Source organism: Trichomonas vaginalis, chromosome IV (assembly GCF_026262505.1).
Source record: "Trichomonas vaginalis G3 chromosome IV, whole genome shotgun sequence".
In the NCBI taxonomy this organism is placed as follows: domain Eukaryota; phylum Parabasalia; order Trichomonadida; family Trichomonadidae; genus Trichomonas; species Trichomonas vaginalis.
This window is the reverse complement of record NC_067206.1, coordinates 6,730,742-6,749,191: the sequence shown is the minus strand read 5'-3', so window position 1 is coordinate 6,749,191 and position 18,450 is coordinate 6,730,742. Positions and strand designations below refer to the sequence as shown.

The following is an 18,450-nucleotide window of genomic DNA, read 5'->3' as shown; positions in this document are numbered from 1 at the left end:
AACGATAACGCCTATTCAAATTTTTTAAAAGGGGTCGTATCAATATTGTGGGGGAAGGTACGATAGGGAGACCGACCAAATGACAACATTCAATTTTTAGGCTTATCTCAGAAAAATATAAATAAAAATTATATGATATTATGCTTTAGGATAGTATATAGATTAAAATAATAATGCTTTATTTTTTCCTCTCAATTTGGTAACGTACTTGAGGAAACTAAAATTACTGAACATAGAATCAGTAATATGTGTATTATAAAATAAATTGGATTTCTTTGTTAATTCGGTGAAATAATATTATTGGAAATCTGTTTTGAGTATAAATAGTTCCAACAATAAGAGGAGGAAGATTGACAGAAAACATTCTGGTCAGTAATTTTCTTCTTAGCCCAAGAATTTGTTCTTCTTCCCCCGCTTTTTGCAAATTTGGATAAAAATGAGAACGTGGGTAGGAAAATATTTTTGTCTTTCTTGAGGAAGATGGGTGACTTAAGTTGTTCAATTATTTTGAAATAATAATCAAAATATGTTTGAATGTTCATGAAGGACAATTAATTATATATTAAATCTATTTGACCAATAATGCTTTGCTTTGTTCCAACATGGATTAAAAGTTGGGTTCCATTAGAAATAAAAGTGACAACAAAGTAAAAAATCAACTCTAGCTTTTTATTATTAGTGTAAATAATCATTTCTCCTTTCAATATAATTTCGATTTTTATCTGAATTTTGTATATTCTGGCAGATTTTGAAAATTGCATCATGTAGATTAATAGTAAGATATGGTTTTGATATACTTATGATCTTTCCATCGAATTGTATTTCTTTGAACCTACTAATAAAACACTAGAAACCATATTTTTGCATTGAATAGAAATGCTAGTTCTCAATACATACATATTTGAGAATGTATTCTTAGTCAAAATGCAAATCGTCAATATATGTAACTAAAGTGATATGATTGTTTAAATATATCATAGACATTAAAATTATCATATGAGATTTCTCCCAAAAATGAACTTAATCCACATGTATTCAAACATACTAAGAGATAATGCTTGATTTATACTTCAAAAGATTTTAATATTTGCTTATAAAATATGATATTAAAATTTGTTGAATTGAAGTTGAATTAATCCAATGAAATCCTCATAATGCTTATTTAATCTATACTAAGACTTTTATTTTGTAACAGTTCTGAAGAATTCAGATAATGAATATAATTATTTGATAATGTTCATAAATAAATATATATTGTCCAAAATCCATTTTCAATTTATGAAGACATATGGTTACATAACAACATATTGAATTAATTCATGCTTTTAAGAAGATTGAAATAATTTATAATTTTATTTACAACAAAGATATGAACAAACTTTAAAAAAAGAAATTACTCATGATACATATTTATTTGGCAGAAAATAAAAGTCTTGGGGTAGGCTACAGGCGAGGAGACTTTACAAAGGAAAACGAGTTTAAATTTGGCAAACTGCTCTTTTGTTAAATGCGCTTTAACGCTAACTCGTGGATTTTGAGTTAGGAATGTTGCTGCACAACCATCGCTATATACTTTAGTAGTAGCTGCTTCGGCAAATTCTTTTTGGATTGTGTCTGGCCTAGTTCTAAAAGCTATGGACACCAACCTTAAATTTCAAATTTTCATACGATTTGCCTGAGCTTGAGAATGATGGAAACTTATGAGTTTCAGCATAAGCATTCAGTGCATCAAATAATAGGTAATAAAATATTGAATGTTTATTAAAGTTAAGCTCTAATAGAGTACTGGAGAAGGTCCGTCAGTCAAAGGTTCCTCTGTCCCTTAAATTTCTAAAAGCTTTAGGAGACACACCATATTTGATTAAAAAGTCTCTGACACCTTCATCAATTTTTGTGTCACCTGATTTTCTGAATTCTGCATTACAAAAACGAAACAATGAAGCAAAATTATCATAGGTCGAAAAAATTTGAGCTGCGACAAACGTATAGTATGGACATGTATCTGACTTCTTTTGTAAATTTTTTTTATTGAGAGTTTCGACTGGAACTTCGATTTCTACTTTAGCATCATCATCATATTCTTCGTAACCTAATCGTAAAGTGCTGGATCTAAAACCACAACTATCAAAAACGTATAGTTTATATGGATGTTCTGAGCCATTAGGTTGTTTTTGAAAAACTCCTGTGATAAAATGACCAGGGCTAGATTGGTCTTCTTGATCTGGCACGAATAATGGAGCAACAAAGAAGTCTTTATCGGTGGGTATTGGCGTACCACTGTATCCTACATAATTTACTCCTTCATTCAAAACATTGCGAACATCTTCGGGTCCACTTCCCATATCATTATAAACATATTTGTTATTTGAACAATAGCAATTGATTAATTCACCAAGCTCAACTGGGCGTAATTCGGTATCACCATTTTTAAGTAAATATTTGCATAATTCATCAATATTTGATTTGAAATATAATCTTGATGGTAGATTGTAACGAAGTATCCGATATATATATATTTCTGTAGAGTCTGTGATTATGATAAATTCATCACTTTCATTTGGAAAACTATATGTATAATTGGCTGAGTCATCAGGGCAACGATATTCTTCTGTTTTGCCTTTTTCATTGTTATCATGAATAATGTAAACATCGGCACCATTGCTCTCAGTCATAATTTTTAAAAAATTGAGAATTAGTTGACGGTGTATTTCAATTTTTTTTTAAAAGATGTTGTAATTACAGAAAGGCAGAGTCACTTATTAACCTTAAAATTAAAAAATATCTAGGGTATTTATATGCGTCCAATCTCCCTATGTATTTTATTAAAAAAGCCTTCAATGGAACATTGCAATAGAACATAGCCATCTATACTTTCTCAATGCATATTGATTCGGATGAACCCTCTTTGGGCTGATTATATTATGCAATTTTAGTAAATGTCGTTAAAAACCATTCACAGTAATAAGATAGCTTCAAAAATGATTAAAACAATGAATCACGTTTTCAGAATCATACAATGAAAAATGAAATTTCGACTTCATGGTATCCAGCCAAAATTTTTGTTAGATAATCAGATGTATAAATCGCATTCAAATGGTAAATACACAGTTGAAATATGCAGTAATTCAGCTAATACAATTTTTCTGGAGAGATTAAATCGCGATATTTAAATGCTTTCATGAAGTTTTTCAGAAGTGATTTCTCTTTTTCTTACTAAGTAATATTCATTCACCAAACAATTACTCTGATTTCATGAGTTTTATTTAATATTGAAATTTTATATCTTATCATAATGTTATTATTTGATATCACAAACAATAACAATTACGAAATATTTACGGATACACTTAGATACGATTATTATATTTACTTGTTGTTGGTGAAATAAAGACATTATTTACTTTAAAAAATATAGAAATTCCTAATGCATATATCATTTTTATCAAAACATCTGAGATCTAGTTTGCTTTGTATTGAAGAATAAAAATAATCAATATGGAAATCAAAAATTATTGGCTTTTTTCACTTGAAAATTTATGAATGACCACCCAACTAAATATAATATTGACAAAATAAAACTTGGATTAGTATGATTTGGAGACATAAAATAATTTTGGGAAAACTGTTTTGTTTGATTGTGATCAGAATACAATCGTCCCAGGTACACCACAAGTGCAAAGTACCCGGATTCGGCGAATCCCTTACAATCACATTCTGATTGCGAGAATTCACCGACTTGACTGTCGTGTCAATATCAAAATGGAAGGTATCAACTTTGAGGATCGAAGGTCCTCAAAGTTGGTACCCAAGGTATTATAGACTAATTTCATGAATTGATAATAATTTTTTTTTTTTAAAATAAATTTCTTCGCTAATTGGTTGGCGCTTTGTGCCAACCAATTAGCGAAGAATAGTATTATTGGTTTGTTTAAAATAAGTTTAAAATTTCTGAACGAAAATATAAAAAATATTTATAAACAAATTAATTTATTGTAGGTTTTGATTAAAGTGTCTTAATTCTATCGGGCGATTCGCGCTGATTGATTTAATTTTTAAAAAAAAAAAAATAATAGCAGATTTTGCGAACATAATTTGTTTTCGTTGAAAAGCCTTCTATTTTCTTCCTTTTTTAAAATTAGCAAGCTGTTCTTTTGTTAAAAACTCTTTAACGCCAACTTGTGGATGTTGAGTTAACACTGTTTCTGCACGACCATTGATATATACCTTAGTCGTAGTTGTTTCGGCAAATTCTATTTGGATTGCTTTTGGCCTAGGTCTACCTAACATTTATTTTAACAAAACAGTTAAAAAATTGAATAAGTAAAACGGTTTTAAATTTTTGCACTGTCATGTTAATTCTTAATGGTGATTGATAACTTTACAAATTATATTCCACGTCTTTTGTAAAGTTATCAATCTTTATCAAGAATTGGGAGATTGAAAATCTGATTAAGATTAAAACCATTTAGATATATCAATTTTTCGAACCTTACTTATAATTGTTATTTTTACTAAACATTTGAGCAAATATGAGTATGTTTATAAACTCTAGCCTATTATATATTCCATTCATATATTTGATTTGTGATCATTCAATTTTTCAAAGACGTATATTTTTGTGATCAAACTTAAATTCTTTCAATTTTCATTCGAATAAACCCCCCTGAAAAGACTTTATCACGGTATAACCCCCCCTGAAAAGACTTTAACACAATTCTTTCACTTTTGAATTAAATCTATATAAACTAAAATAATAATGATACTAATAATAACAGCAACAATAATAAAAACATAAGAATATAATTTCTTTCAAAATCAAACCGTTATAATCTCAGTGATTTTACAACATTTTTTCCCCCTAATTGGTTTTATATGTTTTATTTCCTTTTCTCTACCATAAAAAATAATTTTTTTTCCCCTTTTACTTCTCATTTTTATTTATACCCTCACTTGATGGGTTGTCAGTATATAAAGAAATATTCAGACTTTATAGGAGTGTATGAGAAACTTTATCACTTACAAGCTGATCAATCTCTTGAAGAGATTTACGATTTAGTAGAAAAAGTTTTAATTTGTAAGTACAAAATATCAATTCACTTGCTCTTTATGAGCATATTCAACGCAATTAGGTATAATTATCGATCCATTGCTATATATGTCAATATTCTTAACAATATCTTGAAGAAACATTCATTCAAATATAAAGATCTATTGCAATATAAAACTTTAAACGAACATGGCGATTTATGTTCTGATGAAATACATTCGTACTTGCGTATCTCTAAAAAATCTAATACAAGTAATCAAATCGAATTTGACACAAATTCATTACCAAAAGAAGGTGAAATTCAATACATGATAATTTATGATCAAGTTGACAAATTCAGAGAATATGTTACACAGCATTCTTTAGAAAGTATTACGATAAAAGTCCCGTGCTTTATAAGAATGGATCCTATTGAAGCATGTTGTTATTTTGGATCTGTGAACATTTTCTTTTTCCTCATCTCAAATTATGACATCAAAATCACAAAGCAATGCTATCAATACTCATTTATTGGAGGAAATATCGACATCATCAACAAATGCAAGAAAAACAACGAAATCGATGAAAAATGTCTGAATTATATTATTTCATCACACAACCATCAATGTCTCGAATACATATTCCAAATGGATCTATTTGATCCACAGTACATTGATGGCGATTTAATTATCATATCACAAAACCTGAAAGTTGTTTTCTTATTACTCGAAAAGCACAATAATTTAGTAACTCCATGGTGTGCTGCATTTCCACAGACTATCGATGTTTTCAAGAATAGAAGTATTGATTTTTCCAAGATATCCTTGGCAGGCTGCACTGCTATTCATTATGCGGCTGTCGGTAATTCTAACGAAATTGCAGAATTCCTTATTTCACAAGGTGTTGATGTCAATGCAAAAAACGATTATAATGAGACTGCTCTTCACTATTCACCATATAAAGAAACATCAGAAGTTCTGATTTCAAGTGGCATTGACATCAATGCTAAGCAAGTAAAAGGATACACTGCTCTTCATTTAGCAGTAAACATCAATAATAAAGAAGTATCCGAACTGCTGATCTCACATGGTGCTGACATAAATTCAAGAGATATAGACGATAAAACACCTCTTCTTTATGCAACAGAAAACAACTGTAAAGAAATGGTCGAATTTCTTATATCACATGGTGCTGATGTCAATGCAAAAGACAAAAAATACAACACACCTCTTTATTGTGCAACAGAAAACAATTGTAAAGAAATGGTGGAATTTCTAATAACACATGGTGCTGATGTCAATGCAAAAGACAAAAAATACAACACACCTCTTTATTGTGCAATCAAGAGAAGAAATAAAGAAATTACCGAACTACTTATATCACATGGTGCTGATATAAATTTCAAGGATAGATATGGGACAAATATGCTTCATTGGGCTGCAAAAGTAAACAATAAGAAAATTGGAGAATTGCCTATTTCAGATATAGATGAAGTTGATATTGCTGCCCTTGGTCTTGCCACAAAAGAAAACAGCAAAGAAATTATAAAACTTCTCATATTACATGGTGCTGATATCAAAGCAAAAGATATATATGGAAATACTGTTCTTCATTATGCAGCATATGGAAGTGATAAAGATATAATCGAATTTCTTATATCACGAGGTGCTGATTTCAATGATAAAAATAAAGAAGATTTAACTATTCTTCATTGTTCAGCAAAAGGAAACAATATAGAAGTAGCAGAACTATTTATTTTGCATGGTACAAATGTTAATTCAAAAGATAAATCCGGTAAAACCCCTCTTCATTATGCAGCAGAAAACAATAGTAAAGAAGTAGCAGAACTTCTGATATTGCATGGTGCTGACGTCAATTCAAAAGATGAAAATGATATAACACCTTTACATTATGCAGCAGACAAAGGAAGCAAAGAGGTAGCAGAACTTCTGATTTTGCATGGTGCTAATGTCAACGTAAAAGACAATTATCAACGAACGGCCATTTTTTCGGCAGTAGATAATAATTGTAGAGAAATAGTAGAACTTCTTCTTTTGCATGGTGCTGATGTCAATTTAAAAGATAAATATGGCCAAACACTTCTTCATTATGCTGCAGAAAACGAAAACCAAGAAGTAGTTGAATTTCTTATTTCACATGGTGCAGACATCAATATTAAAGATGAAAATGGTAGAACTGCACTATTTTATGCAACAACAAATTGCAAATATTATAAAGAAATTATAATGTTTCTATTATCTTGCGGTGCATTTATTGATACCATAGATAAAGATGGGAAAACTCCTCTTCATTATGTATGTGAAAATTATTACGACCATGTATCAGAACTTCTTTTATCACAAGGTGCATATATTGATTCAAAAGATAAAGATGAGAAAACTCCTCTTCATTATGCAGTTTTAACAGATAACAGCACATTGGTAAAACTACTTTTATCACATGGCGCATATATTGATTCAAAGGATAAAGATGAGAAAACTCCTCTTCATTATGCAATTGAAAACAATAACAGCAAAATGGTAGAACTTCTTATATCACATGGTGCAGATATAAGTTCAAAGATTAATCTCTCTTCTAAATTAAATTTGGAAAAATATTCTCAGGGTTCACAAGTCATAACATAATTGACTTGAGCTCCAAAATTCTATTGAAGTGACTCTTTTCGAAGTTTTTATTGTAATAGATCTAAACAAAAAAGTTTACAATTTACAATCTTTTATATAAGTCAACCAAATAATATATGTAAGGTAATCATGGTTTAGAAAATAATATACACACGATTCAAGCACTAAATATAAAAGATTAATATAATCTAAAAGTACCGAATTAGAATAGAAACATAAACAATTAAGAGTGCACTTACCATTTTCTGACATGCTTTATATTTTTTTTTTGACAAAAGAGACATATAAAACTTTTATGTTTTTAAGATCTTATATAATAAAACATTGTTAACTCTTATATAATTTGTTTAATATTATTGTGAAATCTACTTCACATGTTAGAGAATGCCAGAAAAGATGTAAGTGTTGCCTTAACTGTAATAAATTTAAAAATTCTCATTATAATAAATAATTTATTTATCTCAATATTTTTCAATGTTTCATTCTTCTGTTTTCAGCGAATAAGAACTCAGCGAGGGCATCTACAGGATCTTCTGGCATATCCTTGCAAACCTGAACAATACCAGCCAAGACGTGCTGCATAACTTCATCATCCAAATATTTCTGAAGAAGAGCTGATTTTTCACCTAAAAATTTATTATCTTCTTCTTCCATTCTCTTGACTGCGATGTCATGGATAGCCTCACCATTCTCCCAGTTCCTTTCTTCAGAGACTAACTGCTCTTCTTTGGCCTTCGCCTCGACTTCCTTCTTTTCCTTCTCAATCCTCTCTGCTTCAGCAATTTCGGCGTCAATTTCTTCCTGTGGCCGACCAAAGAAATGAGGTTCACCGAGGAACTTGAAGATTTCATCGAGATTATTTGGATGGAAAGCAGGGACAATGATACTGGAGATAGATCTGTCATCGAAGAACTTGAAGACATCTTCTTCGGCTTCATTTGCCTTCCTGTATTTCCTAAGAGCTTTCTTGAATGATTCTGAATCATCACTGTTCACTGCCTGGTGCTTTTCAAGGACTTTGTCGTCGGCTGTTAATACGACAACATGGGTAGGAATGTGCTCGAAGTGTGGACTTGCTTCTTCTTCTTCACCGTGGTCGAAAATTTCTCCGGCTTTTGCAAATGTGTCTGCAAAACCACTGATTGCCCATCCGTAGTTCCTGCAATCGCGTGCAGCCATTCTCCTGTGGGCAACTTTGCAAATGATCTCGTCATTGATCGCTCCTTCGTTTTCTTCCATCATTCCTCTGATTTCGTCACCAAATTCGCCCTGCTCTTTGGTAGCTGCTCCAACAAGCTCAAGAGGATCAATAAATGGTAATTTCATCCTTTCTGAGATCTTGTGGCAAACTTCTGGATATCCTGAACCTGGAGGACCAATAACGAGGACTTTTAATGGAGTAAGACCGTATTTGGATCGGAATTCATCAACAACTTTAGCAGCACTTTCAATAATACCTGCTTGGCAAACGATATCTTCGGATTCGCCAAGGAAAGTACTTTCTGCTGCAAGTTCTGTATTGAGAATACCTTTGTGAAGCTCAGGGATGTCCTCATTGAATTCACGAACTTTTCCATTTGCAAGAACTTTTGAAAAGGCTTTACCGATTGCCTTGAATGTTGGGCAGTTTTCTTCACCAAGGATGTGGTATTTAGGTAATAGCTTGGCCTTTGGATCATCTGAATCTTCCTCAGGTGGCTCAAGTAATAATTTCGAAATAGCTACGCCAAGATTCATTACATGGATGCAAGAGATATGGCTCTTTGTAACAGGGAACTCATTCATCTTTCCTTCCCATAATGCGCGGAAGAATGGATTTAATATATTTTCTCCGCGGCCGTAGAGAAGACCAACACCGAAAATTGTAACTTTAAGACGTTCAAGTTCATGACCGAGCTGAATTGCACGTGATTCAAGAATGTATTGCTCCTTGACAAGTTCATGTGGAATTCTTTTAAGGTAATCTTCCTCATTCACTGGTGTGAATGGTTCTTTTTCTGTTTCTTCTTCCTCTTCGTGCTTTTCTTCTGTTTCCTCAGGCTTATCCTCTGGTTCATCTTCTTTCTTCTCTTCTTCCTCTTCTGGATTCTTAAGAGATCTGCCTCCCCAGCAAAGGAGTGGTGAGAAAATAACGAGATTTATTTCTCTGTTTAATGTAGCATTTGCGATAAAATCAAGAGCGAATTTTGTTGATTCTGTTTCTTCAGTCATATCGAAGACTAACATATTTTCGCTGAGTATTGTTTTAACCTGCTCCTTATCATCAACATTTAAATCCTTAATGTTAACGAGATTCTCATTTTTGCCATTTCCGTAGACTACGAAGCCTTTCTTTGTTAAATAGGCAGTTACAGCAGATCCAACATACGAATCACGATTGTTAACGAATATTTTAAAATCGGATGGCTGTGGCTCTTTATCTTCTTCGTCACTCATTGCCGATTTTTAAAACGTGTTTCAAGTATCCCCTAAATAATTAAGTTACCCCCTAAATTATATTTATTAGAACATGACTAGCAGAGTTAAATTGACAAATGTTGACCGACCAGCAATGGCAGAAACCCCATGGGAATTAGAGAATCTTATAAATTTCGTTGATTCAGAAACTGCTGAAGATCTTTTATCAAATTTCCCACCAAAAAACGAAAATGTGCTATCAAAACTATCTCTTTTCCTCGAATTTAGGAAACCAGCAAATGTTGGTGACTATATCAAATACTTTTTTGAATCAATTTTTCTTGATGAATCACAATTTAACATTTCTATCAAAGCAATATTATATTTACAAAAATTTTTAAGCTCAGACAAAAGTTTAGTTGCATTATTCAAATCAAACGAAGTTTTTGAACGATTATTTCAAAAATTATCTGAAAAATCGTTCGTTTCTTCAATTACATTCCTTCTTTTCGATATAATTACATCTTTTCAGCCAGGAGAGATAGATTTTTTAGAAGAAAACACAATAAGACAATATTTTAACTATTTTGCTTCTAATGATCGAATTCCGAACGTTGAAAGTCCATATTTAATCAAATTTATATGGTGCATGCTTTATCAAAACATTGGACAGAATTTACCACAAGATTTGGTCGAATATCCATTACCAATCTTTCAAAGAAATATTCAAAACACACTTAACGACAAAGCCTACTGCAGCGATGGTCTTCGCTTTATTTTGGGTACAACAAACTTTAATTTTGAATTTTCTTTTCCAGAAAGCATTGAAAGGAAAGAAGATAATCTTTACTTGCTTATGAGGATATCCAGCATGAATAACAACCCTGCATTGATTACTTTTGAAGAATTTTTCAATATTTTCCAAAAATACGTTACGTTCAAGAATAAGTTGACACATATATCAGCTTTCATCATTACTCATCCTGACGACTTCACAGAAGAACAAACAGTTTTGTTGGGACAATATTTTTTGGAAAATCATGAATCTTTCGGATTTCCAAATGCAAAAGAAGTTCTTTACGCATTCTCGTATTTACACTCTGATTTCATCTGGAAAAATGTTGATTTCTTAGATATATTTTTTTATTACGGTTTAACGGATCCTGATTTCAATTCTCTCATTATATTTAAGTGTATCACTGAAAAATTATATGATATTATTAAATCAAATGATGTAAATTATTTAATTAAGTTCCAAGAGCTGGTGAATGAAAATTTGGAAGCATTTGAAGAATTTGCTACAATATCTGATCTTCATGAGACGACTTCTGAAATAATATTGAATGTTTTCAATAATAGCGAAAATTGATTTTTTATTTTTTATATTTATTTGTTGTTTTGTAAAAGATAGTTTTATACTATTCATATAAAATCAATCTCACCATATTTAGTTCCATAATATAAAGTCCATATCGATATAAGATGTTTAATTTATTGAATCTTTCAAAATAACTACTAGAAAATCAAAACACAGTCGAAATGAATTCATTTCGATCATTTTCAAGTAATTTTTTTGAAGAAAAGAATTTTGAAATTCAATCTAAGTTCATTATCAAGCTTAGTTAGTGCATTCAATAAATTCTAGAAAACCTATCTGTTAAAATGACAAATTCTTGGATTGCATCGATAGAAAAGTTACAAACATTTTATAAATTTTATAAATTAACGTTTAAAAATGCAGGCAGACCTTGACGAAGCATTTAGTTATAACTCATGTAAAAAGGTCGCGCAACTGTGCAGAGTCATGCTTGAACTTCAAAATGAAAAAATAGACAATGCAACAGAAAAAAAATTATTTAGACAAAAATTCGAAAAGAAATTAAACAGTTTGAATGATGCTGCTGAAAGAAGGATAGATAATCAGCAGAATGAACTTATTGATTTCAGAAGAGACAAAATAGATGAGTATTGTGTTACATTTGGTGCAGTGTATAAACAATTGAAAGCAGATTACGCACAAAAAATAGCAGACATACAGCAAGAATATGCTAAAATGTCTTCTCAACTTAAAGAATATGGTTCTCAAATAGTAGCTGCTGAAAAGATGTCCCTGAAATCGGCTGCGGCCTTTTTAGATTCGACTGAAAACGATATAAAAGGATTGAGCACACAAAATTCTAAGTCAAACACAATACTACAAAAAGAGATGTCAGTTTTTACTCGAGAATTACGCAATAGATCAGCTGAATTAGACAAACAACACAAAGAAAACTTAAAAGCAATTACCGCAGAATACGCAAAAAATGCAAAAACGCTTAGAGCAGAAAGTGCCGAAAAAATTCGAGAAAATATTCGTCAAAGAGCACCACAACTTACAGAATCAAGAAATAAACTCGAAGAACTTGAAAAATCCGTTAAAATTGTTCGCGAAGATTACAATTCCGTTCTAAAAGAAAAATTAGCGATTACAAACTCATTTGTTAAGACAAAAAAGAGGATGATTGAAGAGCTAAAGCATAAGCTTAAAGATCTTTTCATTGAAATGAAAAATATGAAGAAAACAATAAATTCAGAAAAATCTGATTTTGAATCTGCTGTTTTTCAATTGCAAAAGAAGATGCGAATGAATAAATCAGCACTGGATAAGAAAATATCTCAAATCAACTCACAGATATCAAGACAGAAGCAACAATTGAATCAATTAAGAGATAAAATCAAAATGGACAAAAGGGAAAAACAAATGACAGAAAAATTGTTGAGAAGAGAAAGCGAAAAAGATATTAAGATGGAAAAAATGAAAATGCAGGACGAAATGCTAAAAACTCAAACTCAAATCGAAGAATTACATAAAACAACAGCAAGTTTGTTGGCAAAGTCAAAGAAATTCGTTACAGATCAGCTGAATATACTAAATAAAAAGAAAGAAGCTTTTAATAACAGAGTTGCAGCGATGGATTTGGAAAAATCTGCCAAATCCGGACAAAAAGTATTCATTGATATATTGCCAGTCATCAATTCGTTTATGGATGATAAATTAAGCTCTCTTTCCAATGAATCAAAGGAAAATCATAAGAAATTTAGACTTGAATTTAATGATGCAAGAAAAACATTAATTGATCTCCTTGATACAATCCAAAAGGAGTCAAATGATGCAACAGCTAATAACAAATTGAAAAATAAGGAAAATATTTCAAATTCAGAAAAAGAAATTACTCAAAATTTCGAATCAATAAATGCAAGGCTTAAAGATAGGAAAAACCAATCAATTGAAAAAGAAAAAGTTGTTAAAGCATCATTTGAAAACGATTTACAGAAAAAGAAAAAAGAATTTGAAGAAAGTCATCATTTACCTGAAGAAAAACCAGGAGCTATTGAAGAAAGCAGTTACTTTACACGTCAAAAGGAAAATCTCATTGCAAGTTTAAATCAAATTAAAGGACAAATTGATTTTATTAAAAAATATCATCAAGAACAGTCAGATAAGCTTGATTTCGAGCTTTCAAACGCAGAGAAGTCAATAAGAACAACTAAAAGAAAGATGACAACAGATGAAGAAGAAATCAAAAAGAATTTCAATGATAGCATCAATGCTTCTCAAGTTAAACTCACACAGGTTATTGACAATCTATCACAGTTGTATGATTCTGAAGCCAATCAGCGTGGATCCGAAATTATTACTCAGATTCGTTTAATTAAGGATTGTAAGAACTCAATGAACGATAATATAATGCAGATAAAGAGAGAAGCGAATGCAAACATTAAGAAGATCAACGCAGAAGCAGAAAAAATCAAAGAAAAAATCAGAATTTATTCAGATGGAACTAAAGAAAAGGAATTGAATGATATTATTGCTAACAAAGAATCTCTATTCCAAGCATCAAACGACCAACTCAATAACATGTACGATGATGCTGTTAGAGAATTAAAAGATGAAATAATAAGGGCAAAAAGCGAAATTGAAAGCGCCAAAAACGAGATCAATGCGAAAATAGATGAAGAGAACGCCATTTTTGCAGCACAATTTGAGGAAGCCCAGGATTTGATTGAATCAGCGAAATCTGACAAAGAAGAGAAGCTTTCTCAGATGAAAATCCCTCATTCAGAGAGAATGCAAGAAGCCCAAGATAAGCACAAGCTGGAAAAAGAGTCCATCAAGTCAAGAATTGAAGCAAAGAAATCCACAATGAGAGAAAATTCAAAAGAATTGAATGAAAAATACAATGCATTGAAGAAAGAGAACCAAGAGCAGTTTGACAGAACTGCAACGATGAAAGAAGAAGAACTTAAGAAACATAATTTCATTCTAGGTGATGAAAAGTCAAATGAAAAAATTGATAACTTATTTGATAAAATTACTAATATACTTAGTGATTATATCAACGTGCCATCAGATCCTCTATCATTTAATAGTCAAATGTTCACGCTTGTAACTGAATCTCAGCAAAAATCAGATGAAATTGAGAATTTATTTAATCATATTATAGAAATCCTTAACTATTCCTCAGCGGAAACACCAACAGAGAGAAAAATATCTGGATCTAAGACATCCAGAACAAAAATTGTTCGCCCATCGAGCGGTATTGTTAGAAGAGTATCAAATGTTTAATTAATACATTAATAAATTGTTTTGTTTTGTAAGAACATATTGACTTTTTTTATTCCTGCTTTGCAGGGACAACAACAATATCAGAATCACTGTCGTCTCCTTCTTTATCAGAATTATTTGATGAAGTATTCTTTTTAACAGCAGTAAGATATTCGCAAACATCAAGAATAGATCCTGTGTCTGGTTTTTGTAAGCCTGCTTCTTCAAGAAGTGTGGCAAGAGAGAATTTAAGTCCTTTCTCTTCCAAAAACTTGACAACAGCTTTGAAAGCATCGGTTTCACCCTCGCTCATGTTTTTGAGTGGTGCGTATTCGAGTTCTGATTCTGTTTTGTTATTTCTAATTTCACGTGCAGCCGTTTTCATTGCAGCCTTAATTTCCTGTTCGATTGACTCCATTGTGCCATTTTCAACAAGTTTCATGTTGATTTGTTCTTTAACTTCGTCTGGAACATTTAATTCGTTGGACATCTGTAAATTAACGATTATTGTCACTTTTATGTAAAAAGTGATAGTTTCGTTATCATATCACTAAAATCAAAGCTAACTATCAAATGCCAATGCGTCTCTTCTTCACCATTACATAAATTGTATTTAAACACGACTCTTCGCCTTATTTGAATCAAATAAGAATGAAGGTTTCAATACGACCAAATAAAATCATATCGTTGAATTTATATTATTCCTAAAATACATAATGTCTTTTAATTTGACAAGTCTAAATTCAAAACCAATAAATATGCGAACAAGGCAATTCGTACATTAGTTTAGAATTAAATTGCTCTTAATTTGAAATTCTTTTATTTATTTTCATGTTTTCAGTTCAAAATATTAATTAAATCATTAAATATGGGATCGATAATTATCATTGTTCTGTGTTCTTGATCATTTTGTCGGAGGATTTTTTTGAAATAAAAATAATTTATGAATAAACATATTTTATTTATACAAACAAATATTAAATCGACAATTCAACACTTTCGTCTATATAAAATGGCAGTAATAATGATCCTAAAGTCTCAAATATCTTCTCTCTGTGTTCAGCTGTTCTTGGAGCGAGTTCCATGCATCCATTTAAGTAGCTTCGTGCTGTATCGTTGTATAAACAGAGTCCTACCGCGTTTACAAGTGCATCGTAGTATGTTGCGGCGACAATTCTGATATTTCTATCCCCATCCCTCATTGGACCCTTAACGAGGTCTTTCACAATGACATCTATATGTGGGAGGACAAATCTGGCGATGGTTTCGGATCCAAATGCATTTAATCCGCAAAAAGCTCCATATTTCTCAGAAACAGAGCGAGCAGGGTCAACAAGGACACTTATAAGTTGTGATGTAATATGTGGCTGAACCATTGGATAGCCATTTGAAATTTTATCGCATATTACAACTAAATACTCTGCAGCAAGCTCTCTGATGCGGATCAGACCGACAACATTTGTCCTAAGGATGTCGGGATTGAGTAGAAATGATAGGGCTATCGTAATGAAACTTTGCAAATATCTTTCAATATTTTTAAGTTCTGGGTTTTGCACGAGGGCACGGGCTGTACAGAGAGAGGAGTATAAGGTATTCCATTCGTTGGAGTGATCGCGGAACTGTACAAGTGTGAATCTGACGTAATAAGGAACAAGCATCTGAATACAGTCCAATCTTGATAATTTGTAGAACATGAGTTCCTTTTTGAGCTGGTTTGTAGAAAGAAGAGCATCACGAGACTCTCTGAAGAATTTCTGATGGGTAAATGAAAACTGATGTTTGTTTGAAACGACAAAAGCATCTGAATCTTGAATGAACTGTCTGTATTGATTGGCCTGCTTCAGCTGAGCATTTTCATTATTTTCGTTATTGTCCTCTGTAACTTCTTGATTTTTGTGACCAACTCCATTTAGAGCAATCCAATCAATGTCATATGATGTAGCAAGCGGATATGCTGGGAGCTCTCTACGGCCATATTGGTCGATCTGAACAAATGAATCGTCGTATGCAAGAAGTTTATTATCTCCATTCACGTCAACAAGTTCGGGTTCTATTTGACTGGAGTAGCCAAAAAGTGGCTGGATCCGAAGAGATTCTAATGCAATATTGATATCATTAACCGTAAGTCTATTTCTTTTACATTTGTGAGTAATTTGTAACGCATTTCCGAGAATATTCAAAATTCTTGTTTGCGCGTGATCAACAAGCGTATACATAATGGATGCCTCATTATCTACGCCTAAGCCAAGAGATTTAAATATTGTTCTAAGAGTCTCCTGCTTCGCTTTCGCCATCCTGACAAACTTTCTCAAATTGATAACTAATTTATTTGGACATCAATCAAAAATATTGTCCAAAATATCATATAAATTATAATTATCGTATAAAAATGGATTTATGACTCATTTCGAGATGAATCGAAAATGGAAAACACAATTTAAGAGAATCAGCAATAAAGCAATAAACTGTCTATAAGAAATAAATATAGTTTTTAAATATTTCAGTCATTGATTCTTAAAAAAATTTGAGATTATATTTTTCAAAATAACATATTTTAAATTTTTCATAATAAAACAACATTAACAGGTTTATTACTCTAAAAAAGTTTCTTTCCTGGGCGTCTAAAGACGCTGATGGAAATCTTTGGCCTCATAATTATATATAAAATAGAAGTTACGAGGAGCAAAGCAACAATAAATAATGCGTGGAAGTAATTCGATGATTTTGTCGAATAAATATGGAGTGTTCTTTCATTTCCGTCATCTTCAAGGACAGCAAACCATGTATCGCCTCCAACAATCTTTGTAAAGTTGGAATTTTTAATTGAACGCTGAACATTTATGCTGTCTACTTCTTTGAATAAATTATCAAAAAATTTCACTTCGCCATCTCTATTTACGGTGATAAAATAGGATCCAGACTTACTAATAGATGTCATCTCGATATCTGCTGGATGTTCCGTAACCCAGCCAACTGTAGATCTTTTATAAGAAAATACTTTTCCGATTTCGGGAAATCCTGCTATCATACTATTATCATTATCGAAATGTAAGTATGGTCTTGCTTGTTGAAGATCAATTAATGGATTGTGAACTATTTTGAAAGAATTTTCGATTTCATCTGAAGAATTAAAGATATGAATTGAAACTGGTCTTGAATGATCACGAGACATTGTTGCGTAGTATCTTCCGCTAGGTGATACAGCTACAGCAATGCCAAATAAAGTAACATTATCAGGTGCTTGAATAATTCGATGTGTTTCATTAATAATATAACAACCTTTGTTCTCAAAAGGTGAACAAGCAATCACAAATTTATAATATAGCGACGCAGCAAGAGTTTCGCCGTATGGAATATATGATGAATTTAAAGTTTCGTGAATTGTTCTTGAAGAGTAAATTTTTGTTAAAATTGGACCTGGTTTACCCCATCTAAAAGCTGCTTGAGGTGAAGATGCAATGAAACCATTTTTTATTGGAGCAATTGCATAACCAAGAGAGGCATCTTGGCCTTGAATAGATGTAGAACTTAGTATTTTAGATGTTCCAATAGAATATACGTTAAGACGAGGCGGAAATCTACTAATTGAATCCGAAACCTCGCCGATTGCAAGATATTTATCGGATCCTTGGAGAGTTACCATTGATGTTTTCTTGCTTAATCTTTTACCCTCGATATAATGAATATGTACTGATCCAACTAAAAATGTGAATAAAAACATTATGAATAAGTTATTATTGTTTTCTATGAAATTATGATATAACATATTTCTAACCATAAATGCTTTATTTGTTGCT

At 31.5% G+C, this 18,450-nt stretch overlaps 8 protein-coding genes across 8 annotated transcripts, besides 2 other annotated features; 3 read left to right on the top strand and 5 right to left on the bottom strand.

The window, feature by feature from the left end:
* Window positions 1–1,740: 1,740 nt before the first annotated feature.
* TVAGG3_0043380 (uncharacterized protein) lies at window positions 1,741–2,948 on the bottom strand (the record flags this gene model as incomplete). The annotated part of the gene is made up of 1 exon (XM_001322790.1): window positions 1,800–2,672. The coding sequence occupies one exon, from the start codon at window positions 2,670–2,672 to the stop codon at window positions 1,800–1,802; it is 873 nt and encodes a 290-aa protein (XP_001322825.1).
* A 1,996-nt stretch (window positions 2,949–4,944) lies between these two features.
* Window positions 4,945–7,710, top strand: TVAGG3_0043370 (cyclin-dependent kinase inhibitor 2C-related family; the record flags this gene model as incomplete). The annotated part of the gene is made up of 1 exon (XM_001322789.1): window positions 4,954–7,671. The coding sequence occupies one exon, from the start codon at window positions 4,954–4,956 to the stop codon at window positions 7,669–7,671; it is 2,718 nt and encodes a 905-aa protein (XP_001322824.1).
* Window positions 7,711–7,895: 185 nt separating this feature from the next.
* Window positions 7,896–7,926: a mobile genetic element.
* Window positions 7,896–7,926: a terminal%2Cinverted (terminal inverted repeat of tvBac_53III transposon ID:TVAGG3_0043360).
* A 177-nt stretch (window positions 7,927–8,103) lies between these two features.
* TVAGG3_0043350 (adenylate kinase protein) lies at window positions 8,104–10,124 on the bottom strand (the record flags this gene model as incomplete). The annotated part of the gene is made up of 1 exon (XM_001322788.1): window positions 8,143–10,107. The coding sequence occupies one exon, from the start codon at window positions 10,105–10,107 to the stop codon at window positions 8,143–8,145; it is 1,965 nt and encodes a 654-aa protein (XP_001322823.1).
* Window positions 10,125–10,180: 56 nt separating this feature from the next.
* On the top strand, window positions 10,181–11,438 carry TVAGG3_0043340 (uncharacterized protein; the record flags this gene model as incomplete). The annotated part of the gene is made up of 1 exon (XM_001322787.1): window positions 10,181–11,437. The coding sequence occupies one exon, from the start codon at window positions 10,181–10,183 to the stop codon at window positions 11,435–11,437; it is 1,257 nt and encodes a 418-aa protein (XP_001322822.1).
* Window positions 11,439–11,802: 364 nt separating this feature from the next.
* Window positions 11,803–14,674, top strand: TVAGG3_0043330 (biological adhesion protein; the record flags this gene model as incomplete). The annotated part of the gene is made up of 1 exon (XM_001322786.1): window positions 11,804–14,674. One exon carries the CDS (start codon window positions 11,804–11,806, stop codon window positions 14,672–14,674), a length of 2,871 nt encoding a protein of 956 aa, XP_001322821.1.
* A 49-nt stretch (window positions 14,675–14,723) lies between these two features.
* Window positions 14,724–15,156, bottom strand: TVAGG3_0043320 (uncharacterized protein; the record flags this gene model as incomplete). Its single annotated transcript, XM_001322785.1, has 1 exon — window positions 14,724–15,143. One exon carries the CDS (start codon window positions 15,141–15,143, stop codon window positions 14,724–14,726), a length of 420 nt encoding a protein of 139 aa, XP_001322820.1.
* A 409-nt stretch (window positions 15,157–15,565) lies between these two features.
* TVAGG3_0043310 (TAF6-like RNA polymerase II P300/CBP-associateD factor-associated factor 65 kDa subunit 6L family) lies at window positions 15,566–17,053 on the bottom strand (the record flags this gene model as incomplete). The annotated part of the gene is made up of 1 exon (XM_001322784.1): window positions 15,631–16,947. One exon carries the CDS (start codon window positions 16,945–16,947, stop codon window positions 15,631–15,633), a length of 1,317 nt encoding a protein of 438 aa, XP_001322819.1.
* Window positions 17,054–17,234: 181 nt separating this feature from the next.
* On the bottom strand, window positions 17,235–18,433 carry TVAGG3_0043300 (DPP6 N-terminal domain-like family; the record flags this gene model as incomplete). The annotated part of the gene is made up of 1 exon (XM_001322783.1): window positions 17,250–18,374. The coding sequence occupies one exon, from the start codon at window positions 18,372–18,374 to the stop codon at window positions 17,250–17,252; it is 1,125 nt and encodes a 374-aa protein (XP_001322818.1).
* Window positions 18,434–18,450: the final 17 nt, after the last annotated feature.